Raw genomic sequence first — 27,023 nt, 5'->3', positions numbered from 1 at the left:
GACATTATACAGGACAGCACTGGAGGATTCTGGGTGATGAGCGGAGAGGTGACTGCTGGGACATTATACAGGACAGCACTGGAGGATTCTGGGTGATGAGCGGAGAGGTGACTGCTGGAACATTATACAGGACAGCACTGGAGGATTCTGGGTGATGACCCGAGAGGTGACTGCTGGTACATTATACAGGACAGCACTGGAGGATTCTGGGTGATGACCTGAGAGGTGACTGCTGGGACATTATACAGGACAGCACTGGAGGATTCTGGGTGATGACGGTGTCGTTGTTGTCAGGTTCCTATAAGGTGTCAGGACGTCGCTGTCTATCTCTCCATGGAGGAGTGGGAGTATCTAGAAGGACACCAGGATCGGTACCAGGAGGTGATGATGGAGGAGCTCCGGCCTCTTACACCAGGTTCGCTGTAGATGACGTGTAATGATGAATCTCCCATTTTCGGCTTTTCTCCTCTTTTTTTGCCTTGTACATGTGACTCTTGTGCTGCTGTTCTCGCTCCCTCCCTGTCTCGTCTTCTCCACTCCCCTCCCCCATCGCTCACACAGGAGAGTGATTGTCCGCAGCGTTTGATTTTACATTCTGTGGATAAATCAGCAGATTTCCGATTGTGTTTGGAGGACAATGAAGCCTCATAAGTAGACAGCAGAAGAAATATTAGGAAGATTCATCGCTTCTTGACATAATGGCCGATCAGTAATGAGGGTTATGAAGGGTCGTTCCTCCCGAGCTTGTTGGGGTCTCAGGCCTCCTGTTCTGGTGACTGATGGGGTCCTCTGTCCCCTGATCCGACGTCCCACACTGGGCGGTGCAGTTACACTGGTGACATCCCCCCCCCGGTATCAGTATGGTACAATATAAGAGAGGGCCCTGCTCACAGTCTACATGTTAGGGGGGAATAGAAGGAGTTTCTTATCGGACACGACCAGAATAAGATGTTACACGTCTCTGAGGTCTCAGATTTGTAGTGATTTACATTTATTGTGCATTGTTCCTTACAGGGAACCTGTCTGGTTGGATATCGCCAGTAACATGCACATATGGGGTTAATCTGCTGGTTAATAGCATTAGGGAGGTGCCCGGCCGCTGTACTGAGTGTGCGGCACCCGGATGCCGCCGGCTTTCAGTCATGCAGGCGCCAACGCAGCTACTGTCACCGTACGCTGCACTGAGCGGCGTCTGTAACTGCGCCCGGAACTGAGACTGACAGCCGGCTCAGCAGTGCATCAGTACAGAGCGACCGTCACTCTGTGTCACCACGAGAGAGAGGATCCGCCCATCAAGGACAGGAAACCTACAGGTTAAAAAGGGCGGCACCTCTCTCCCGCTTCAGTTTAGATTTCCTGTCCTTGATGGGAGACCTATCAGGTACATGCAGGCTGAAGATCGGTCTCTTGCCCAGATGGATAGACAGGGTGCCCAGAGCGGTGAAGTTCCTGCCCTAGTCGGTCCTGTTCTTTCTGGAGACGCCACGGCAGGGCTCATTGGGGCATCTCCGTGTGCGTTGCGGTCAGCGTGATATCCCCTCGGTGAAGCTGGATGGTCCGTGACGTGTGGGACCGCATGCAGGCAACCCACCCCCCGCTACACTATTTAAGAGATCTGCACGTTCCCCGCCGGCGAGGCTCTGTGACGTATTTCCGGTGCGCCGACCTCCACCGGAAGTGGGCGCAGCTCGCACGCGGCCAGGAAGTACGGGCCGCATGCGAGCAGAGTGGAGACGCCGGAATATTGTTCACCGGAACAGGATGGGCGTCCCACCGGTACTTCTGGGAGTAGTGTTCTGCCCACCCCGGGTGGGGGGGGGGAGGCCCCCCCCTTTCCACACAGGTACCTGTATGGCCAGTATAGAAAAGGACCTGGTTACATACGGAGGTGCTTCCCAGCCCCTTGTTTTTTCGTTGGCAATTGGAGATACACAGGAGCTATCACCTCAGCAATAACAACTGCTGCAGGAGCAGCCCTCTGGGGAGCCCTCACAACAGGCGGTGCAACGTCCGGGTCGAGTCGTTCAACTAGGAAATTCACCGCAAAAAGCAGGAAGGAAGGTCCTGTCGTTCGGCGGGATCCTCCGCCGGTTAAGAAGGATTCCTCTGCTTCTACGGTACCGCATATGCCAGGGTGTAAGTGGAATCTTCGTGAAAATTCTACTAATTTTTTCTTCTACTTCTCTGTCTATAAAATGTTTTCAGAGCCAGAAATGTCCATTTAAATCAAAGCATAAGGAATGTGCCCTATGCAGCAGCCCGCTCCCTGATGCATATATTAAGGAGTTGTGCCAGCCTTGTATTGACAAGGTGATGACGGAAGAAACCCTAGGGTTTTCTTTGGGTCTAAAAACTCTAATTAAAGAAGTAGGCAAGGCTTTGCGAGGGAATTTTGAGGCCAGACATTCTCCTCAGGACCCTCGACCAGGCTCAAACTCCGATATCTCAGATATTTCTTCCTCTTCCCTCTCTTCCTCTGATAACGAATCTGAGAGACAATGTTTTCCTCTAAATGAGGTGGATGCCTTGGTGAAAGCTGTCCGTTCTACCATGGGCATTGTGGACACTAGACCAGAGAAGTCTTTAGAGGATGTAATGTTTGGAGGATTAGGTCAAAAAAAGAAAAGATGCTTCCCCATCAATACAAAAATTAAGGATCTCATTGATAGAGAGTGGCAAAAGCCAGACAGGAAGGGCAGCATCCCTCCCTCTTTCAAAAGGAGGTATCCATTTGATGATACCGCATGCTCCTCCTGGTAAAAGGCACCAAGGCTTGATGTTGCCATTGCTAAGGCATAAAAAAAAGCTTTCCCTCCCCTTCGACGACATGGGAGCTTTAAGAGACCACCTGGACAGACAAGCAGATACCTTTTTTAAAGGTACTTGGGAGACAGCTACAGGAGCCCTGAAACCAGCTGTGGCTGCCACCTGCACTTCCAGAGCCCTGATGGTCTGGCTGGAACAGCTAGACAACCAACTAAAGGAGGGTGTCTCCAGGAAGGAGATTATTTCTTCTCTCCCCCTAGTCCAGGGTGCAGCGGCCTTTCTTGCTGATGCATCTGCGGACTCAGTTAGACTAGCAGTGAAATCGTCAGCTCTTTCAAATGCTGCTCGGCAAGCCCTTTGGCTTAAGTGCTGGCCTGGAGATGTACAAACAAAATCTTGACTTTGTACAATTCCTTGTGAGGGTGAATATCTTTTCGGCCAAACCATGGATGATCTGTTGGAGAAAGCTGGAGATTCTAAGAGGGCTTTCCGTCTGTACCTCTACCCTCTTTTAAGAAATCTTTTCGGAAAAAGAAGTTTGTCCGAAGAAGATTCGTTAGAGAACAAGAGAAATTCGAGGAAAGAGGTCGCAAAGGTAGAGGCCTACTCTTTGGTTCTTCCTCCAGAGATGAACAGAAACCAGGGGAATCACAATTGGCCCAGGTGGGAGTGAGATTGTCGTTGTTTTCTCCGGCTTGGGAACGTATTTCACATAGCAATTGGATTTTGAGCCTGATTAGATTTGGTCTTAAATTCCAATTTCAAGCCATTCGTAATTATTCCCTCTAGTTCCTCCCCAGAGCGGCAAACTGCCCTCATATCGGAAATTCAAGACCTAACCAAGAAAAACTTCCTGATTGAGGTTCCGAAAACAGAAGAGGGACACGGATTCTACTCCACTCTCTTCTTGGTCCCCAAACCAGATGGGTGTTTCAGGACAATTATAAATTTAAAATGCTTAAATAGGTTTCTTAAAATAGACACCTTTAAGATGGAATCATTAAAAACAATAATAGAATTGCTTTTTCCCCACTGCTATATGGTAGTCCTAGACCTTAAAGACGCTTATTACTATGTTCCCATTCATAAGGATTATCAAAATTATTTAAGATTGGCCATCAAAATAAAAGGGGTAGTAAAACACTTCCAGTATACCGCTCTTCCCTTTGGGTTGGCTATAGCCCCGAGAGTGTTTGCCAAACTGGTGGCAGAAGTTATGGCCCATATAAGAGAAAAGGATATCTTAATAATCCCTTACCTCGATGATTTCCTGATAGTGGGGAATTCCTTTGTACAATGTGAGGCCCATCTTCAGGTAACAATTTCTGTCCTACAAGGCCTAGGTTGGTTTCTAAATCTGGAAAAATCTAGGTTGACCCCTCAAAAAGCCCAACAGTTCCTGGGGGTCATTTTAGATTCAGAAAGACAGTTATGCCATTTATCAGATGAGAAGATTGCAAAAATCCAGGGACTAGTGAGACATTGTATGGATAGACCCTCTATGACACTCCGTAAAGCCATGTCATTATTAAGTACCCTGGCCTCAAGTTTTACTATGGTGCGTTGGTCCCAATTTCACTCAAGGGCTCTTCAATGGGATGTATTATATAATGACTCAATTCTAGATGGATATCTAGACCAGGAGTTTACTTTGGCCCCTCGTTCCTTACAATCCCTTCGTTGGTGGTTGGTATACACTAATCTTTCTAAGGGAGTCCCTTGGGAAAGTAAACCTACTGCAGTTTTGACTACAGATGCAAGTGCTACAGGTTGGGGAGCTCATTTTGGAAATAACTTAATTCAGGGAACCTGGTCAGAAAATGAGGTACAGTTTTCCTCGAATGTTAAGGAGCTTTTGGCGGTTGATTATGAGCTCAATGGGTTCCTTGTATATTTACAGGACCAGGATGTCCGTATACTCTCGGACAATCAAGTCTCAGTAGCATATATAAATCATCAAGGGGGAACCCGTTCAAAAGACTTAATGAGCGTAGCAGACAGACTTCTTCAGAAGGCAGAAGATCATTTTCTCTCCCTTTCTGTGGTTCATCTAAAAGGAAAAGAAAACATCAGAGCATATTTTCTCAGCCGCAATTCCCTAAAAGAAGGAGAATGGTCCTTGAACCCTCAAATATTCTCCAAGATTGTGGCAATGTGGGGTCTTCCAGCAGTGGACTTTTTCGCGACGAAATCCAATCGGAAGGTGGCAACGTTTTGTTCTCTAAACCCCAGAGAAAAGCCCCTGGCAGTGGACGCCTTCATGATTCCCTGGGCGTTTCCTTTGGCGTATATATTCCATCCTATGGTCCTGTTTCCGTCAGTCCTAAGGAAGATCAGGGCAGACAGAGCCAGAATGAGACTCATTTGCCCCTTTTGGCCCAAGAGGCCATGGTTCGCTTGTCTCCGCAGAATGTCAGTATCAGACACCTGGGTCCTTCCGGAAATTCCGGACCTTCTTACTCAGGGTCCGGTTTCCCATCCTCCAGCCTCAAATCTCCATTTAATGGCATGGAATTTGAGAGGGCACTGTTAACCAGCAAACTGTTTTCCACGAATTTAGTAAACACTCTCCTATCTAGCAGAAAGCCCGCATCTATGCTATAACTTGGAGAAAGTTCCTGTCCTTTGCAGAATTCAAACTAGAGGATGGGATCCCTATTGGGAAGATAATCAAGTTTCTACAGCGGGGTTTAGAACAGGGCCTAACCACTAGTACTTTGAAGGTACAAGTTTCGGCTTTAGGAGCCTTATTTGCTTTTGATATAGCAGCTAATTATTGGGTAGCACGGTTTATAAAAGCCTCTTTCAGATGTAGACCTATTATTAAATCCAGACCCTCTCCCTGGGATTTAAACCTGGTCTTAAATGCCTTGACTAACCCCCCCCCCCCCTTCAAACCTCTAGATTCAGCCACCCATAAGATTATTCTTCTTAAAACAGCCCTGTTAGTGGCCCTAACTTCGGCCAGAAGAGTAAGTGACATACAAGCCTTTTCTATATCCCCACCATTTACTCAAATTATGGATGATAGAATTGTACTAAAGCCTGACCCAGCTTTTCTTCCAAAAGTAGTCTCACGTTTTCATAGAACTCAAGAGGTAAATCTTCCAACTTTTTGTTTTCCCCCTAAAAATCAGAAAGAGGAGAAACTACATACATTAGATGTTAGAAGGTGCGTGCTTAAATATCTGGAGGTTTCACAGAGTTTTAGGAAAGATAGTTCCCTATTTATATGCCATCGGGGGGCTAGGAAGGGTTGTAAAGCTTCAAAATCTACAATTGCGAGGTGGATTAGAGAGGCCATCACCCTCGCCTACTCCTCGGGGGATAAGGAAGTACCGGAAGGGTTGAGGGCACACTCCACCAGAGCAGTAGCAACTTCCTGGGCCGAGAAGATGGGGGTTTCCATCGAAGACATATGTAAGGCTGCCACCTGGTCTTCTCCCTCCACCTTCTATAGGCATTATAGATTGGATTTAGGTGACTCTTCTGATCTCACCTTCGGGAGAAGGGTGCTTCAAGCTGTGGTCCCTCCCTAATCTCCTTTCGTCTCTGTAATTCTCTCGTGGTGCTGTCATGGAAGTACGAATAAAGCCTTAGTTACTTACCGGTAACGGGATTTTTGGGAGCCCATGACAGCACCCTTATATTCCCTCCCTACACTGGTGTTTTTTTTGCACTCCCATAGAGTTATTTTCCTTTTTTGCACCTTCGGGGGAAGTTAAAGTAATTGGCTTAAAATGAATTTGTTTTGTTGTAATTAACCTTGGCGGTCCTCTCATGCTCTGTTAGCTAAACTGAAGCGGGAGAGAGGTGCTGCCCTTTTTAACCTGTAGGTTTCCTGTCCTTGATGGGCGGATCCTCTCTCATGGTGCTGTCGTGGGCTCCGAATATTCGCGGTACCGGTAAGTAACTAAGGCTTTCCTCTGTACTATTCCCCGTCCGACTTCCCCTTCTGGGAAGATTTTGAGACAAGCTACTCTGCTGACTCCTGTGGACCGTAGGCCCCGAACATTAAGGGAAAGTCGTTTTAGAGTTCCTGACTAACGTTCCTCTGCTGCTGGTCGGACCGGGTTTCTGTGCCCCCTGGACCTCCAGCTACTGCTCTGTCACATCCCTCCCTCAGAACTAACTGACAGGAAAAAACGTTACTCCGCCCTGGCCTAATCTCCTCCCCTTTTGACTGGGCCAATCACCAATCCTCCTTCGGTTGCTGGGCAGACTTCCCCGTTACTCCCCTGCTGCAGTCACTAAACCTCCTGGTAACTACCCCGGCTCCTCCTGCTCTGCAGCTATTGCTGAACACATTAACTGTTTCTATCCTAAACTATTACGTTCACCCCTACACTGTACCCAATTCCTAATAATAATAATTTTTATTTATATAGCGCCAACATATTCCGCAGCACTTTACAATTAAGCGGGGACATGTACAGACAATAAATTCAATACAAGGTAAGACAGTTTAAACAGTTACATTAGGAGCGAGGGTCCGGCCGCTCGCACGCTTACAATCTACAAGGGAATGGGGGGACACAGTAGGTGCAAAGTGCTTGTTATTTCAGGTCTGACAATTATAATAAATAGGGATTTTCATATAAAGCTGCATGATCCGGTCATCAGCCCGTATGTATAAGTGCAATAATCAAGTATCGAATGCAGTTATCTTGTGCATGGAGGGTGTGGAGACAGATGAAGAGTAGGGAACAGATTCTGAATAATATTTAGAAGGAAGGGACAGGGGAAAGTTGGTTTACTGAGTAGTTGTGGTGGTCGGCTTGTTTAAAGAGATGGGTTTTTAAAGCGCGCTTGAAGACATGGGGGCTAGGCATCAGTCGGATCGCCTGGGTTAGAGCATTCCAGAGAACTGGCGCAGCACGAGAGAAGTCTTGGAGACGGAGGTGCGAGGTTCGGATTATGAGGGATGTTAGGCTTAGGTCATTTGTAGAACGGAGGGCACGTGTAGGGCGATAGACAGAGATGAGAGAGGAGATAGAAGGCGGTGCAGAACTGTGGAGAGCTTTGTGGGTAAGAGCAATGAGTTTATATTGGACCCTGTAGCGAATGGGTAACCAGTGTAATGACTGGCACAAGATGGAGGCATCGGTGAAGCGGCTGGACAGAAATACATCCCTGGCTGTCGTATTCAGGATGGATTGGAGAGGAGAAGGTTTTGTAAGAGGGAAACTGATCAGAAGAGAGTTGCAGTAGTCCAGACGAGAGTGAATAAGAGCGACAGTAAGAGTTTTAGCAGTTTCAAAGGTGAGAAAAGGTCGGATTCTGGAGATGTTTTTAAGATGCAGGTGACAAGAGCGGGTGAGTGATCGGATATAGGCAGTAAAGGAAAGGTTAGTATCGAATATGACCCCAAGGCAGCGACCGTCCTGCTTGGGAGTTATGGTTGAACCCTCCAAGGTAATTTCGATGTTAGGTAGAGTTGGGTTAGCAGAGGGGAGAAACAAAAGAAGTTCAGTTTTGGAGAGATTCAGTTTAAGATAGAGGGAGGACATGATGTTAGAGACAGCAGACATACAATCCTTGGTATTTTCTATTAGGGTAGGGGTGATGTCAGGGGAAGAAGTGTATAATTTGTCGTCAACATAGAGATGATACTGAAACCCAAATCTGCTGATTGTTTGTCCAATAGGGGCAGTGTATAAAGAGAAGAGGAGGGGGCCTAGGACTGAGCCCTGCGGGACCCCGATAGTAAGGGAACGAGGAGAGGAAGAGGAGCCGGCAAAAGATACAGTGAAGGAGCAGTCAGAGATGTAGGAGAACCAGGAGAGAATGGTTTCCTTGAGGCCTATAGAGCGGAGCATAGTAAGGATTTGCTGGTGATCCACAGTGTCAAATGCAGCAGAGAGATCCAGGAGAATCAGCAGGGAGCAGTGACCTTTGGATTTAGCTGTTCGTAGATCATTAGAGACTTTAGTGAGGTTAGTTTCAGTGGAGTGTAAAGAGCGGAAACCAGATTGTAGAGGGTCGAGGAGAGAGTTACCTGAGAGATAGCGGATTAGACGGGAGTGGACCAGGCGTTCCAGGAGTTTAGAGATGTAAGGAAGGTTAGAGACAGGTCTGTAGTTAGCAGTGCAGTTCTGGACCAGGGATGGCTTTTTAAGTAAAGGGGTTATGATGGCATGTTTAAATGAGGGAAAGATACCTGAAGAAAGAGAGAGGTTAAATATTTTAGTCAGGTGAGTGGTGACCACCGGTGAGAGAGACTGCAGATGTGAAGGAATGGGGTCACTGTTGCAGGTTGTAGGTCGAGAAGAAATGAGAAGCTGGGTAACCTCTTCCTCTGTAACAGGTTCAAAGATGACTAGTGAGCTTGAAGTGCGGCAGGAAAGGGAATCCAGGCACTGAGGAGATTGGGCTGAGATGTCCTGATGGATGTGGTTGATTTTTTCTAGGAAATATGTGGCCAGATCCTCACCGCTGAGGTTGGTGATGGGGGCCTATGCATTAGGTTTCAGGAGAGAGTTTAAGGTTTCAACCAGTCATTTTGAATTGTTGGACAGTGAAGTGATGAGGGTGGTGAAGTAGGATTGTTTGGCCAGATGAAGGGCAGAGTTATAGGTTTTGAGCATGAATTTATAGTGGATGAAGTCCTCTGCTAAAAGAGATTTTCTCCACTGACGCTCCACACACCTTGAGCAACGCTGAAAAAAACGTATTTCCATTGAGTGCCAGGGCTGCCGTTGTCTGTGTCGGGTCTTTCTGCATGTAGAAGGTGCTGCTTCATCTAGGGCGCTCTTCAGTGCATTATTGTAGTGTGACAATGCGAAGTCTGGACAGGAGAGGGAGGAGATGGGGGCTGAAGACGTGTGGAGATTGTCCATAAGCTGCTGGGTAATAATGGTACGTGTATTCCTATAAGTGTGGTAAGTGGGGGTGTCCCGGGTGAGGAGACAGTTCTTGACAGAGAAGAAAACAAGGTTGTGGTCCGAGAGCGGGAGAGGGGAGTTAGTAAAGTCATGCAGCGAGCATAGACGGGAGAAAACCAGGTCCAGAGTATTCCCATCTTCATGTGTAGGAGAATTAGTAACCTGTGAGAGGCCGAATGAGGGGGTTAGAGAAAGTAGATGAGAGGCAGATTGGGAGAGGGGATCATTGATGGGAATATTAATGTCTCCCATGATGAGGGTGGGGATGTCACAGGATAGAAAGTGAGGAAGCCAGGTGGCAAAGTGATCCAGGAACTGATGGGAGGAGCCTGGGGGGGCGATACACAGTACTGTTTCACTCGTACCCTTACCTGAGGCTCGGTGACAGTGTCATGTCGGATCACAGATGCATGGCCAGGCAGTACTGAGAATACGTCTGTATTCTGCTGCATCAAATTCCGAGCCTCCCATCGCTGCTGTTTAGTGAGAGCATCACTTATCTTATCCTCACACCCGACCTCGTCCCTGGCTAGTGTCAGAGGGTTCCCAGACGGTACGACAGGCGTCTCCTCCATAATCAAACATTCCCGGACTTTCCAGGCTTTTAGCAGGTTCACATGATACAGTTGTTCCGGTTTTCTCTTTCCGAGCTGGTACACTTGGTAATTCACCTCCCCCACCTTTTCCCGGACTTCATTTGGCCCTTGCCACTTGATCTCCTTGGGTAGCCCAAGGCGGCAGAACATGGCAAACAGCTCGCAGGGGATACGTATTGCCTCCGGGTAACGGGTGGCATAATCTACTACCACCAAAATATGTTGGTGGCCACGGGCAGATTTTACTATAGGCCCCACCAGATTCATCGCAATCCGCTGAAAAGGTACCTCCATAATGGGTAGAGGTACCAATGGAGTCTGGAAATTTGCAGTGGGTGTGGTAAGTTGACACTAGGGACACGACTCACAATACCTCTGTACCTCGGCATAAATCCCGGGACAAAAGCATCACTGCAAAATACGTTCTCGTGGTTTTTTTTTCATCCCTAGGTGTCCACCCAGCGTGTGTGTGTGTGTGTGTGTGTGTGAGCGTGAGCCATCTCTAGCAGCGCCCGGCGGTACGACTGCCAGCTGTTCCACCACTTCATCCCGGATTTTATCAACTCTATATAATAGATGATGGTTGACAGCCATGCGCGGGAAAACCGCCTCTGCACCCGGTTGCTGAGGCACCCCATTTATTTCTACCACCCTTTCTCATGCGCAGGCTAGAGTGGGATCCTGCAGCTGAGTTGTCCCAAAAGTACCAGGGGACACTTACAGCTCTGAGATCGATGGGGTCTCCTCAACCTCTCCTGCCAATACCTCTAGGTTAACCTATCTGGGTTACACTAGGTCGGCGACCCCCTACGGCAGGTATCCATGACTCAGAATCTTTGGGTTCCATGCCGGGACATTTACCCTGGGAGGGTTAATTTTGTTCTCCCACAGGGACCAGTATAGGGGCAAGTATCTTCCCAAAACAGTTCCATCAGGAAGGGTCTTCACCACTCCCACCACATGTTTCATCTACCCACACGGGATGGAAAAAGTAACCTCTGCTGTCGGGTACTCTCTGAGGTCACCATGTATGCAAACAACCCCGACTTTCCATCCACTGGGGTTCTCCTTGGCAACCAGTGACCCATGGACCAGAGTCACTAGGCTCCCTGAGCCCAAGAGAGCCTCCTTCTGGTACCCTTTGACGAGTACCTGGCACAATTGGGGTTCGCTGCCCGCAGCGTCTGCAGTCACGGTGCAGACTGTCTGGGCATACATCGAGACTCTGCGTGTGAACCCACAGTCCATGGATTCAACAGTCAGAGGGCAGTTGTCAGCCACATGTCCTGGCCCTTGGCGCTGCCAGCACCTGATAGTGGAGGCACCATTAGTCTTTGAGACCTTTTTAGGGGACACTGGTCTGCCTCCCTCACTCCAGGGTACCCCCTCATTATGGGCTCGGTACTGACTGTCCCCAGCAGAGGGACGTGACCCTTTCACCGGCTCCTGGGCTTGCAGGGTCCTTCGTGATAGTCGCAGTGGGGCAGAGTCCCGTATGAAGTCCTGAGTGGCCGTGTACCGCCCGATCAGGCTAACCACCTGGTCTAAAGTGCCTGGGTCCCCTTGCCGCACCCAACTCTGTATAGCTGCTGGCAGAGTTCTCTAGCCGATCGACCACCACCTTCTCCACCATCTGGGCCAGAGTCAAAGTCTCAGGCTGGAGCCACCTTTTAACTAGCTGCAGCAAGTCATATGCCTGAGACCTGGCGGTCCCGGCCTCCACAAAGGTCCATGAAAACACCCGTTGGGTTCTCAAATATGTATTAATTCCCAGTAGGGCAAGGATCTCACCTTTCAGCTTCCCATAGTCCTGGTCATCATCGCAACTGAGGCCAAAGTAGGCCTTCTGCGCGTCGCCTATCAGAAACTGAGCCACCACGTCAGCCCACTGGGAAGTTGGCAGGTTCTCCCAATCCGTGGTGTGCATGTAGATGGTGAGGAAGGCTTCTACATCATCCTCCGGACTAGGCTTCCTCAAGACTGAACGGACCTTGTCCCGGGCCTCACGAGTTTCCGGAGTCGGTGCTGGTGGCTTCTCTCGCAGAGCCGCAATCTGTTGCACGATCAAGTCATTAGTGCTCTGCTGGTGCTGCTCCTGCTGTTGCCTCTGGAGATGTTGGTGCTGCTGGGTGAGTACTAACTGCCTTAGTAGCCCCTCCATATCAGCAGGCTTGAGCTGTAGCTTTGCAGACTTGATCACAGACATGCAGCTTTTGGGGTATGCCTCAGTTCACACTGCCCGAATTCTCCACCATATTGTAATGGGGCAGTGACCCAAGGAAAGTTCAACTTTAAATATCTTTATTTGCACAATGTCCTCCGGATCGCAGCCTGGTGATCCAAACAGTCCGTGTAAACCTGCCGCCGTTTCACTCGGTGCGCCAGTTACGTTGCCTTCACCAGCCTTTGTTGTACCTTCACCCAGGCTTGCATTGTACAGCGCCTCCTGCTCTGCAGCTTAGCAAACAAACCACTGACACACCCAAACCTTTGCTGAAGGTTTTTTAATGGATTCTGATGTTGTCCTCTGTTTTCATCTTCTCCTTTTATTGTAAAGACGCCCTCCAGCTGATCCAGTGTTCATCCCTCCTTCTCCTGAATGACCCCCGGAGGATGGACGAGGACGAGACCACCAGAAGATTATTACACTTCACCCTGGAGATCGTCTCCCTGCTGAGCGGAGAGGTAACTCCTCTACATTTCTATCAGCTTTATTGTGTTATGTAACAAGTCCGACATCGGGAAGAGGAAATCCAGAGGAGGAAGAGAAGGATTCTTTACTGTAAGAGCAGTGATTGTGTGCAGCTCTCTGCCAGGAGGAGTTGTCATGGGGATTCCCTATAAGAGCTGTAGAGGGGCCTGGATGTCTGTCCTGAGTGTAATAATATTCCAGGTTATGGCCCCAGATTACTGGAGATGGTTATTGATCCCGGGATTTCTACTGATTGTCAGATCTGGAGTCGGGAAGGAATTCTTCTCCCTAAGTGTCTCTCTCCATACACAGGATTACACAATAGTGAGGAAGACACCGGGGGAGGGTGTGACTCCCATCATCCATCTCCAGGAGTCAGGAGGGCGGAGCCCGGACCCCATCACAGAGCCTCCCCCGCACCCCCCGATACATGAGAGGAAGAAGAAGATCCTAGAGCTCAGCAACAAGATGATTGAGCTGCTGAGCAGAGAGGTGACTGCTGGGACATTATACAGGACAGCACTGGAGGATTCTGGGTGATGACCGGAGAGCTGACGCTGGGACATTATACAGGACAGCACTGGAGGATTCTGGGTGATGACTGGAGGTGACTGCTGGTACATTATGCAGGACAGCACTGGAGGATTCTGGGTGATGACCAGAGAGGTGATTGCTGGGACATTATACAGGACGGCACTGGAAGATTCTGGGTGATGACTGGAGAGGTGACTGCTGGGACATTATACAGGACAGCACTGGAGGATTCTGGGTGATGAGCGGAGAGGTGACTGTTGGGACATTATACAGGACAGCACTGGAGGATTCTGGGTGATGAGCGGAGAGGTGACTGCTGGGACATTATACAGAACAGCACTGGAGGATTCTGGGTGATGACTGGAGAGGTGACTGCTGGGACATTATACAGGACAGCACTGGAGGATTCTGGGTGATGACCGGAGAGGTGACTGCTGGGACATTATACAGGATAGCACTGGAGGATTCTGGGTGATGACGGTGTCGTTGTTGTCAGGTTCCTATAAGGAGTCAGGACGTCGGTGTCTATCTCTCCATGGAGGAGTGGGAGTATCTACAAGGACACCAGGATCGGTACCACGAGGTGATGATGGAGGAGCTCCGGCCTCTGACATCACCAGGTGAGAGGAGACTCTTGTTGGCTCCGGTGGATGTGATGACGTCTCTCGGCCTCCTCCTATAATAGATGATTTTTCTCCAGACTTGCTCTGGTTTTCTCTACATTTTCTCACAGCTTTCATTCCCTGATTCTTCTCTTCTGATCTGTGAGTCGCGGTTTCTCCGCTGTCGTCTTCATCAGTCTTGAGTCTTCGTCCTCGGCGGCTTCTTTCTGAAACTTTCACCTTCCTTAGAGCATCGGTCACATTTTGTCTGCAGATGTCCTAACTCTTCTGTCCGTTCTCTCCTATGATTTCTTTCGGTACTGCAGTCTGATCGTTACTCAGCAGAGTCGGGGTTAATTTACTGATGATTTTCCATCTAATCTGCTGTCGCTTGTCCATACCTCTGAACTCTGTGTGGCATTGACCTGGTCTCTAATCTGAGCTGCTGTTAACCTGCGATTTCTGAGGCTGGTGACTCGGATAAACTTATCCTCAGAAGCAGAGGTGACTCTTGGTCTTCCTTTCCTGGGGCGGTCCTCATGTGAACCAGTTTCTTTGTAGCGCTTGATGATTTTTGCAACTGCACTTGGGGACACTTTCAAAGTTTGCCCAATTTTTCGCACTGACTGACCTTCATTTCTTAAAGTAATGATGGCCACTCGTTTTTCTTTACTCAGCTGCTTTTTTCTTGCTATAATACAAATTCTAACAGTCTATTCAGTAGGACTATCAGCTGTGTATCCACCAGACTTCTGCACAACACAACTGATGGTCCTAACCCCATTTATAAGGCGAGAAATCCCACTTATTAAACATGACAGGGCACACCTGTGAAGTGAAAACCATTTCCTTTGACTACCTCTTGAAGCTCATCAAGAGAATGCCAAGAGTGTGCAAAGCAGTCATCAAAGCAAAAGGTGGCTACTTTCAAGAACCTAGAATATAAGACATATTTTCAGTTGTTTCACACTTTTTTGTTAAGTATATAATTCCACATGTGTTAATTCATAGTTTTGATGCCTTCAGTGTGAATGTACAATCTTCATAGTCATGAAAATACAGAAAAATCTTTAAATGAGGTGTGTCCAAATTTTTGGTCTCTACTGTATGTATATATATGTGTGTATGTATATATATATATACACATACATACATACACACGCACACACACGCACACACACACACACACACACACACACACAGTTAGGTCCATATATATTTGGACAGAGACAACGTTTTTCTAATTTTAGTTCTAGAAATTACCACAATGAATTTTAAACAAAACAATTCAGATGCAGTTGAAGTTCAGACTTTCAGCTTTCATTTGAGGGTATCCACATTAAAATTGGATGAAGGGTTTAGGAGTTTCAGCTCCTTAACATGTGCCACCCTGTTTTTAAAGGGACCAAAAGTAATTGGACAGATGAAATAATTGTAAATTCAAATGTTCATTTCTAGTAATTGGTTGAAAACCTTTTGTTGGCAATGACTGCCTGAAGTCTTGAACTCATGGACATCACCAGACGCTGTGTTTACTACTTTTTGATGCTCTGCCAGCCCTTCACTGCGGTGGTTTTCAGTTGCTGTTTGTTTGTGGGCCTTTCTGTCTGAAGTTTAGTCTTTAACAAGTGAAATGCATGATCAATTGGGTTGAGATCAGGTGACTGACTTGGCCATTCAAGAATATTCCACTTCTTTGCTTTAATAAACTCCTGGGTTGCTTTGGCTTTATGTTTTGGGTCATTGTCCATCTGTAGTATGAAACGACGACCAATCAGTTTGGCTGCTTTTGGCTGGATCTGAGCACACAGTATGGCTCTGAATACATCAGGATTCATTCGGCTGCTTCTGTCCTGTGTCACATCATCAATAAACACTAGTGACCCAGTGCCACTGGCAGCCATGCATGCCCAAGCCATCACACTGCCTCCACCGTGTTTTACAGATGATGTGCTATGCTTGGGATCATGAGCTGTACCACGCCTTCGCCATACTTTTCTCTTTCCATCATTCTGGTAGAGGTTGATCTTGGTTTCATCTGTCCAAAGAATGTTCTTCCAGAACTGTGCTGGCTTTTTTAGATGTTTTTTTAGCAAAGTCCAGTCTAGCCTTTTTATTCTTGATGCTTATGAGTGGCTTGCACCGTGCAGTGAACCCTCTGTAGTTACTTTCATGCAGTCTTCTCTTTATGGTAGATTTGGATATTGATACGCCTACCTCCTGGAGAGTGTTGGTCACTTGGTTGGCTGTTGTGAAGGGGTTTCTCTTCACCATGGAGATTATTCTGCGATCATCCACCACTGTTGTCTTCCGTGGGCGCCCAGGTGTTTTTGCATTGATGAGTTCACCAGTGCTTTCTTTCTTTCTCAGGATCTACCAAACTGTAGATTTTGTCACTCCTAATATTGTTGCAATTTCTCAGATGGGTTTTTTCTGTTTTTGCAGCTTAAGGATGGCTTGTTTTACCTGCATGAAGAGCTCCTTTGGCCGCATGTTTACTTCACAGCAAAACCTTCCAAATGCAAGCACCACACCTCAAATCAACTCCAGGCCTTTTATCTGCTTAATTGAGAATGACATAACGAAAGGATTGCCCACACCTGTCCATGAAATAGCCTTGGAGTCAATTGTCCAATTACTTTTGGTCCCTTTAAAAACAGGGTGGCACATGTTAAGGAGCTGAAACTCCTAAATCCTTCATCCAATTTTAATGTGGATAACCTCAAATGAAAGCTGAAAGTCTGAACTTCAACTGCATCTGAATTGTTATGTTTAAAATTCATTGTGGTAATGTCTAGAACCAAAATTAGAAAAATGTTGTCTCTGTCCAAATACATATGGACCTAACCGTATATCTATCTATCTATCTATCTATCTATCTATCTATCTATCTATCTATCTATCTATACACACACACACACAAACATTTGTTCTAATTTTGGGAGACAAAGCAAAAATAATGGGGACTTCAGTCTGAGATCCGGGTCTGGTGGTAATAAGTGTGAGTCTCCCTTACAGGGTTGTTTGTTCAGAAGAATATGTATTATGGAGCTTTTCTGTGGAGTCTGACCAGACAATCTCTCCTTGGCTCCCCGTGTGCATCAGTAATCGCCCATGACCCCGGTGCCGGCTCTCTAGTTGTCCTTTCTACACATTGATAGGCACTAACCGCTGCGTACCGGGTGCTCCCCACAACACCGTCCTTCCGGGTGCAGTGACTTCGTACGTCAGCCGTACATGTGCCCTTTTTTCCTCCTTTAGAGACAAAGGCAGAACTTGCTGCTTATTTTAGTGTTTATACCGAGGCGGATGTTGAGAGTTATCTCTATTTAAAGAAGAAGAAATACACGGTAACCCGTCTTTTAATAGAACGGAAGGTTCTCTCCTCTGAGTGATCCCAGAGGATCCTGTCCAGGAGGGAGGCCGTGTCCTCATGGTGACATCATGAGCTCTCAAAAACAATCACTGGTAAATGGTCACCATCCTTCCCACAATCTCCATACAGTGAATTAGGAGAGAATAAACCGATGGATGGAAATGTGGAGCTTTCTCCAGCTCCTCTGTGGTTCCATCCCTGGTGGAGACGAAACTTGGAGAAGTTGTGTTTCTTAGTACGGCTCCTTCATTGACTGACGAGGGTCTTCTCTGTCCCTCTCCTCAGGGTCCTCATCCTCCGAGTGCAGAGCAGAGAGCATTAGGCTTTGGCCTTGCTGATTATCACTTCATACTTGAGGCCCACAATGTGCTGGGTCCTTGGTATCGGGGGTGAGGAGCACAACAATGTAATTTATTCCCTGATACATAAACATAGAATTACCAGTTCTGAGAGACAAGTCTCATATATAGACAGATACACGACAGGTCATGTATTCAGTCTCTGTGTCTCCACAGATGGATCCAGGAGGAGAAATCCACCGGAGAGATGTCCCCGTCCTCTGTATCCCCAGGACTGTCCAGAGGAGAATCACAACATCCCGGAGAGTCATCAGGTAGATGACACTGAAGTCCCCACAACATCTGACCATGAAGTGATTGGACCTGAGCTCATCTTACATTTTTTCTTTTTAGGATGAAGATCTGATTGATATTAAGGTTGAGGTTATACATGGAGCACAAGAGGCGACCGCAATATGGGCCGATCAGCAGGGTGAGGAGGGGAGACTGTCATGTCGGTTCTGTGGCCATCTACTACTACTCCCATCATCTCATGATCACATGATACAATCTACAGTGGCATGTAAAAGTTTGGGCACCCCTGGTCAAAATTACTGTTATTGTGACCAGTTAAGCAAGTTGAAGATGAAATGATCTCTAAAAGACCTAAAGTTAAAGATGACACATTTCCTTTGTATTACCCTTGGACATTTGTGTGCTCAGATAACTTTGACCAATGATTCAGACCTTACTTAGCCTGTTAGGGTAAGGGCTCATTCACTATCATCGTTAGGAAAGGCCAGTGTTATAAAAACCCTGCCTACTCTAACAATGTGCCAAATAAACAGCAGCCATGGCTTCTTCTAATCCGCTGTCTAGCACTCTGAAAATGGTGGAGGCCCACAAAGCAGGAGAAGGCTATGAGCAAAGCGTTTTCAAGTTGCCCTTTCCTCGGTTCAAATTGTAATAAAGAAATGGCAGTTAACAGAAACAGTGGAGGTCAAGATAAGGTCTGGAAGACCAAGCAAATTTTCAGTAGGATTGCTAGAGAGGCAAATCAGAACCCCCGCCTGACTGCAAAAGACCTTCAGAAAGATTTAGCAGACTCTGGAGTTGTGGTACATTGTTGTACTCTTCAGAGACACCTGCAAAAATATGGCCTTCATGGAAGAGTCATCAGAAGAAAACCTCTCCTGCGACCTCAACATGAAATTCAGCGTCAGAAGTATGCAAAAGTACATCTAAGAAGGTCTGATGCGTTTTGGAAACAAGTCTTGGGGACCGATGAGGTTAAAATAGAGCAATGATCAAAGTTGTGTGGAGAAAAAAGGGCACAGAATTTTAGGAAAAGAACATCTCGCCAACCATTAAGCATGGTGGTGGATCAATCATGCTTTGGGGTTGTGTTGCAGCCAATGGCACAGGGAACGGGTAGAGGGAAGAATGGATTCCATGAAATTTCAGCAAATTCTTGATGCAAACATAGCACCATCTGCAAAAAAGCTGGAGGTGAAAAGAGGATGGCAAATGATAATGGTACTAAACACACGTCAAAAGGCACAAGCTGAAGGTTTTACAATGGCCCTCATAGTCCCCTGATTTGAACATCATTGAAAATCTGTGGCTAGACCTCAGAATAGCAGACAATGCAAGACGACCCAAGAATCTCACATAACGAAGAATTCTCCAAAGAAGAATGAATGAAAATCCCTGAAACAAAAATTGAAAGACTATTGACAAAAAGCATTTACAAACTGTGATACTTTCAAAAGGGGTCGCTACTAGGTACTAACCTTGCCGGGTGCCAAAACTTTTGCATTTGCCCATTTTCCCTTATTGAATTTTTTTTTAAATGTAAAAGATGAAAATATATATAATTTATTGTTTTGCCTAAAATACAAAGGAAATGTCATCTGTAACTTTAGGCCGTTTAGAGATTATTTCATCTTCAACTTAACTGTTCACAATAACAGTAATTTTGACCATTGGTGCCCAAACTTTTACATGTCACTGTATTCTGTCACTGTGTGTTTCCTACAGATGGACTCATGGAAAGAAATCCACCAGAGAGATGTTCCCGTCCTCTGTATCCCCAGGACTGTCCAGAGGAGAATCACAACATCCCGGAGAGTCATCAGGTAGACGGTGCTGAGCCCTGTACCGGATCTGTATATGGGGGACATTTCTGATCGAGGTCATAGATGTCACAGATTTTGGTGGTTTCTTGTATTGTGCTGATTGTTACATCTGATATATCAGGAGGAAGATCCGACTAAGAATAAAGTGAAGGACGAGACAGAAGAAGAAGCGATGACGAGGAGGGATCAGCCGTGTGTGAGTGACGGGAAGGAGGAGATTCCTGTAGATGTTTCCACAGGTGTGTAATAATGACCGGCGTGTGATGATGATGACTGGCGTGTGATGATGATGATTGGCTTGTGACTATGATTAGCGGCGTGTGATGATGATGACTGGCGTATGACGATGATGATTGGCATGTGACTATGATTAGTGACGTGTGATGATGATGACTGGCGTATGAGGATGATGATTGGCATGTGACTATGATTAGCGGCGTGTGATGATGATGACTGGCTTATGACGATGATGATTGGCATGTGACTATGATTAGCGGCGTGTGATGATGATGACTGGCGTATGATGATGATGACTGGCATGTGACTATGATTAGTGGCGTGTGATGATGATGACTGGCGTATGACGATGATGATTGGCATGTGACTCTGATTAGCGGCGTGTGATGATGATGACTGGCGTATGACGATGATGATTGGCATGTGACTCTGATTAGCGGCGTGTGATGATGATGACTGGCGTATGACGATGATGATTGGCATGTGACTATGATTAGCGGCGTGTGATGATGATGACTGGCGTGTGACGATGATGATTGGCATGTGACTATGATTAGCGGCGCCTGACGATGACCGGTGTGTGATATTGTATGAAGTCTCCGGTGCAGTGAAGCTTTATCCGCCGTCCACATCACAGCAGAAGCGTCCGGTGATGGCGCGGCTGCTCTTGTACAGAGTCCGGTTGCGCACCGATGAATAACTGGGCCGCATTCACACCTCTTCTTAATGATTTAATAAGCACATTTTTAATTTTCCTAATTGTGTTTCTTAATATTACTTCCATCTTTTACTTTCATATTATTCTTACACAAGTCTCATGCTGCCATATAAATGACTGAGCTTGCGATTCGGACAGAACCCCAGGGGAAGATTCCGTATAATGAGGCGCTGTGGACGCCGTCTGGCCTATGATCCAGTGATGTCCATCTTTTTCAGCGTGCATAAAAGCGCAGTCGACCGGAGGCTAGACGGAGTCCGGTGTAACTCTGCTGCCTCATTATTCTGAATGGATCCCTCGGGGGTGTCATCTGAATCATGTATTTTGTAGATTTAGATGGAAACCCCGATGTACAGTGGGTACGGAAAGTATTCTTACCACTTTAAATTTTTCACTCTTTGTTTCATTGCAGCTATTCGGTAAGTTCTAAAAAGTTCATTTTTTTTCTCATTAAAGTCCACTCTGCACCCCATCTTGACTGAAAAAAAACAAATGTAGACATTTTTGCAAATCTATTAAAAAAGAAAAACTGAAATATCACATGGTCATAAGTATTCAGACCCTTTGCTTAGTATTGAGTAGAAGCACCTTTTGAGCTAGTACAGCCATGAGTCTTCTTGGGAATGATGCAACAAGTTTTTCACACCTGGATTTAGGGATCCTTTGCCATTCTTCCTTGCAGATCCTCTCCAGTTCCGTCAGGATGAATGGTAAACGTTGGTGGACAGACATTTTCAGGTCTCTCCAGAGATGCTCAATTGGGTTTAGGTCAGGGCTCTGGCTGGGCCAGTCAAGAATGGTCACAGAGTTGTTCTGAAGCCACTCCTTTGTCATTTTAGCTGTGTGCTTAGGGTTATTGTCTTGTTGGAAGGTGAACCTCCGGCCAAGTCTGAGGTCCAGAGCCCTCTGGAAGAGGTTTTCATTCAGGATATCTCTGTACTTGGCTGCATTCATGTTTCCTTCAATTGCAACCAGTCATCCTGTCCCTGCAGCTGAAAAATACCCCCATAGCATGATGCTGCCTCCACCATGTTTCACTGTAGGGATTGTATTGGGCAGGTCATGAGCAGTGCCAGGTTTTCTCCACACATACCGCTTAGAATTATCACCAAAAAGTTCTATCTTCGTCTCATCAGACCAGAGAATCTTATTTCTCATAGTCTGTGAGTCCTTCATGTGTTTTGAGCAAACTCTATGCGGGCTTTCATATGTCTTGCACTGAGGAGAGGCTTCCATCTGGCCACTCTGCCATAAAGGCCCGACTGGTGGAGGGCTGCAGTGATCGTTGACTTTGTGGAACTTTCTCCCATCTCCCTACTGCATCTCTGGAGCTCAGCCACAGTGATCTTGGGGGTTTTCTTTACCTCTCCTACCAAGGTTCTTCTCCCACGATTGCTCAGTTTGGCTGGACGGCCAGGTCTAGGAAGACTTCTGGTGGTCCCAAACTAATTCCATTTAAGGATTATGAAGGCCACTGTGCTGTTAGGAACCTTGAATAATGCAGAAATACTTTTGTAACCTTGGCCAGATCTGTGCCTTGCCACAATTCTGTCTCTGAGCTCCTTGGGCAGTTCCTTTGAGCTGATGATTCTCATTTGGTCTGACATGCACTGTGAGCGGTGAGGTCTTATATAGACAGGTGTGCGCCTTTCCAAATCAAGTCCTATGAGTTTCATTAGACACAGCTGGACTCCAATGAAGGAGTAGAACCATCTCAAGGAGGATCACAAGGAAATGGACAGCATGTGACTTAAATATGAGTGTCTGAGCAAAGGGTCTGAATACTTATGAGCATGTGATATTTCAGTTTTTCTTTTTTAATAAATTTGCAAAATTGTCTGCATTTCTGCTTTTTTTCAGTCAAGATGGGGTGTAGAGTGTACTTTAATGAGAAAAATAAATGAACTTTTTAGAATTTACCAAATGGCTGCAATGAAACAAAGAGTGAAAAATTTAAAGGGGTCTGAATACTTCCCGTACCCACTGTAAGTGTTCAGCGTACTTCACAGGATAAATATGCTCCAAAATGTTCTGTACCCCAAAATGCCACCAAGAGCTTCTACTCAACCCACAAAAAACAAGTCCCCACTCAGGTTCATCATCTGTAAACAGTAATATAGGGGGTGTCCATATTACTGGTAGCACAAAGGCTCTGGAAAAGTAATGTGGCTCCCATTTAAAGAAATCCAGTGACATCTGCGCTCCCAAATGCAAATGCCCCCTCCTCCTGAGCCCCACCGTGTGCAGTTAGCATCCACATGTTTGGCATTACTGTAGCATGGAGAGCCAATTTATTTCTCCAGAAAGCACTAGCTGGGAATCATGTACTGGGCGCTACAACGTAAGGGCACTACAATGTACCGGACACTACAATGTACTGGCCACTATAAGGGAATATTTGCATTTTCACTTCGCAACATCCATTACTGCTCGTTTCTGGAAAGCACCCATGGAGTCAAATTCATCACTACACCTGTAGATACATCTCCATAGGGGTGTAATTTCCAAACTGGTGTCACTTGAGGGGGGATTCTGCTCTTCTGCCACTTAGGGGCTCTGTATATGGAGTCTGGAAACTGTTCTACTAAAGTTTGTTCTCCAAGAGTCAAATAGCGCTCCTTCCTCCCCAAATCTCGCCATGTGGCTAAGCAGTACAGTACAGACACATATGGGGTATTGCCCCGTTCAGCAGAAATTGTGTAAAATTATGTGGTCATTTTTACCCATTTTCACTTTTGAAAATGTAAAATCTGGGGCTAAAATATTATAGTGGTAAAAATGTAATTTTTTTTTTCTTCACCGTTCAATTGTATAACATTTTGTGAATCACAATTACCTTGTATTCATTGGGAAAGTGCGCGGTGGATGCTGGGTGTGACGCGCGGGGTAACCCCACCCACAGCCCGGCATCCACCGCGGGGATCGCATCACCGAGTCACGCCTCACTTGACATGACATCAGGGGAAGCAAGAGCCGGCTGCAGCCGGGGGTCGCGTGATGCCAGTGAGTGGCCAGCGATAGCGCCGCTCACAGGCAATAAAGACAAAGCTAGGTAATTAGAAAAAATCTTCTCTCAACGGGTTAATTACATTGGGGGCATTTTTAATAGTAGTGGACAACTTCTTTAATTACGTGGACACTTTTCTATACTAAGGCCGAGATATGAAGCTTGAGAGAGTGAAATGGCACTGGAGGTACATTAAGGGAACCTGCCATCAGTAATTACCACTTAAAGAACTGTTTGCTGTCTAATCTCTGCCACCCCTGACTTGTGCCAATGTCACCAGTTTATAAGTGTCATTCACTTTACCCGTCATTGTGTTAATGTTATGGCATGTAGTTGTCCTCCTTATTCCCGGTACTTTCACTGACGAGGGTCTTCATTGTGAGCTCCAGAAAATACATTCAGAAATCTCTTTTGTGTTGAAGAAAAAACTCACATCTAATTTATCATTCCTCCTTATAGGAAATCCTTGTGAGAATAACGGTTCATCACTAAATTGTAAAAAAGAAGATATCAGGAAGCACTCTAATGGAGGAAACCTCATCACCCTTCCTGCTCCTCCTGGACTTCACAGCACTTCACTTTCTTATAATCCTCCTGATCATGAGGAATCATCTCATGAACAATCTCACATTGATACCACAATTCCAGGTGACACAGATACAAGATTTCAGTGTGACAAGAAATTTACAAAAAGTTCAGATTTTTTAACACACAGAAAACACACAGGTAAAAAGCCATACTCCTGTTCAGAATGTGGGAAATGCTTTACATATAAATCACAATTTGTTAGACATGAGAGAATTCACACAGGAGAAAAGCCATTTTCATGTTCGGAATGTGGGAAGTCCTTTAAACTTAAAGGGGATCTTATTACACATCAGAGAATTCATACAGGAGAGAAGCCATTTTCATGTTCGGAATGTGGGAAATGTTGTAGAAGTAAATCAGACCTTGTTAGACATCAAAGAATTCACACAGGAGAAAAACCTTTTTCATGTTTACAATGTAGAAGATGCTTTCCAGATAAATCACAGCTTGTTACACATCAGAGAATTCACACAGGAGAAAAGCCGTATTCATGTTCAGAATGTGGAAAGTTGTTCACGAATAACTGGAGTCTTATTAACCATCAGAGAATTCATACAGGAGAGAAGCCATATTCATGTTCAGAATGTGGGAAGTCCTTTACAGAGAAAAGGAGTCTTATTCCACATCAGCGAATTCACACAGGAGAGAAGCCATATTCGTGTTCAGAATGTGGGAAATGCTTTACAAATAAAGGGGATCTTATTACACATCAGAGAATTCACACAGGAGAAAAAACATTTTTGTGTTCACTATGTGGGAAGACCTTCACAGCTAAAGGGCATCTTAGTAGACATCAGAGCATTCATACTGGAAAGTCGCCATATTCATGCTCAGAATGTGGGAAGTGTTTTAGTTCTAAATCAGATCTTGTTAAACATCACAGAACTCACACCGGAGAAAAGCCGTATTCATGTCCCGAATGTGGGAAATGCTTTACAGAGAAATCAACACTTGTGACACACGAGAAAATTCACACAGGAGAGCAGCCGTATTCATGTTCAGAATGTGGGAAATCTTTTATATGTAAATCAAATCTTTCGACTCATAAGAGAATTCATACAGGAGAAAAGCCATTTTCTTGTTCAGAATGTGGGAAATATTTTAAAAGTAAATCAGAGTTGGTTTTACATCAAAGAAATCACACCGGGGAGAAACCGTTTTCATGTTTACAATGTGGAAAATGCTTTACAGGTAAATCACAACTTCATAAACATCAGAGAATTCACACAGGAGAGAAGCCGTATTCATGTTCAGAATGTGGGAAATCTTTTATACATAAATATCAACTTGTAAAACATGAGAGAAGTCATACGGGAAAGAAAGTGTAATTATGTTCACTGTGTTTTATAAAGTTTAATAAGCATTGTTCAGCATAAATGAGTACACCCCCTTTGATGAGTAAGATTTTATTTAATAGCTCACTGAACACAAGATCAATTTCTACAATTTTGCCAACACTGAATTTCATAGAACATTTTTTTGTAATCAAAACATGAAAGTAAGGGTAATAATATAACTCTCATTACAAAATCTTCAGTTTTACTCAAATTAGTTGATGCAAAAATGAGTACACCCCACATCAAAGGCTACTACATCTATTATTTTGTATGGCCTCCATAATTTTAAAAGACGTCCCCAAGTTTTCTAGGCCTGGAATGAACAAGTTAGTGACAATACAACATCTATCTTTTATCTCTTTTTCGATAACGAGCTCTTAGAGCCTGGATGCTGGATGGAGCGATGACAACTTGTCTCTTCAGAATCCCCCATAGGTGTTTGGTTGGGTTCAGATCAGGAGACACTTGGCCACTGAATCACTGTCACCCTGTTCTTCAGAAATGCAGCAGTGGCCTACCAAGGGAACAGAGTGATGGCAGCATCTTCTCTGTCACTATAGAGCAGAACATCTGTGAATTCAAGATACCATCAATGAAATGTAGCTCCTCATGCAGCCGCACATAAGGACACGGCCACCACCAGGTCTCACTGTAGACCCCATGCATTCTCATTGTATTCCTCACCTCTTCAATGTTATAAAGTTTTGAAGCCATCAGTTCCAAAAAACCCTTTATCTTGGTCTGATCACTCCAGAGTATAAAGTCCCAGGAGGCTTCATATGTTTCCGCATGTGTCCTGGCAGATTGTAGGGCGGCTTTTTTGTGCATGGGATTTAGGAGAGGCTTTCTATGTGGACAACACCCATGTCTGCCATTCCTCTATAGAAAACATTGTCTGCTTTCAGCTCATCTCTCAGTGCTTGGATGAGAAATCACAGTTGGGAAGGAATGGACGGGACAAAGAAAGTTACTGATAATCCAGCACTTGTTTTCCAGTGTGAATAAAACCAAAAACTTTTATTGAACAAATCAAATTAAAATCATAGAAACATTAAAAAACAGATAGGAGCAAAACATCTCTGCGTTTCTACCTGGTATTTGTGTTCAGTTCTTCTTCATGACATAATAAATCACCAGTAACCGGCTTCTTATACACATCATAGGGTCTAATGCACAGCGGAGACCCCCAGCCCCAAATGGACATGTGCAAGTATGTCTACATTACCCCTATGGATGATCATATGTCCACAACAAAAAGCATCCGTGCAAT

The 27,023-nt window shown here is 45.7% G+C and overlaps 2 protein-coding genes across 2 annotated transcripts; both read left to right on the top strand.

Annotated features, from left to right (window-relative positions):
- Positions 1-298: 298 nt before the first annotated feature.
- On the top strand, positions 299-20,040 carry LOC141212376 (uncharacterized). The gene is made up of 7 exons (XM_073664926.1): positions 299-415; positions 12,804-12,931; positions 13,251-13,430; positions 13,969-14,092; positions 17,966-18,063; positions 18,143-18,221; positions 19,769-20,040. The coding sequence occupies exons 1-7, from the start codon at positions 334-336 to the stop codon at positions 19,915-19,917; spliced, it is 840 nt and encodes a 279-aa protein (XP_073521027.1). The 5' UTR covers positions 299-333; the 3' UTR covers positions 19,918-20,040.
- On the top strand, positions 19,989-26,213 carry LOC141212373 (uncharacterized). Its single transcript, XM_073664925.1, has 2 exons — positions 19,989-20,105; positions 24,288-26,213. The coding sequence occupies exons 1-2, from the start codon at positions 20,039-20,041 to the stop codon at positions 25,742-25,744; spliced, it is 1,524 nt and encodes a 507-aa protein (XP_073521026.1). The 5' UTR covers positions 19,989-20,038; the 3' UTR covers positions 25,745-26,213.
- The last annotated feature ends 810 nt before the right edge of the window (positions 26,214-27,023 follow it).

Source organism: Phyllobates terribilis, unplaced genomic scaffold, assembly GCF_046119375.1.
Source record: "Phyllobates terribilis strain yellow unplaced genomic scaffold, ASM4611937v1 Scaffold_171__1_contigs__length_4068163, whole genome shotgun sequence".
NCBI classification, from domain to species: Eukaryota; Metazoa; Chordata; class Amphibia; order Anura; family Dendrobatidae; genus Phyllobates; species Phyllobates terribilis.
This window is presented reverse-complemented; position numbering and strand designations above follow the sequence as displayed.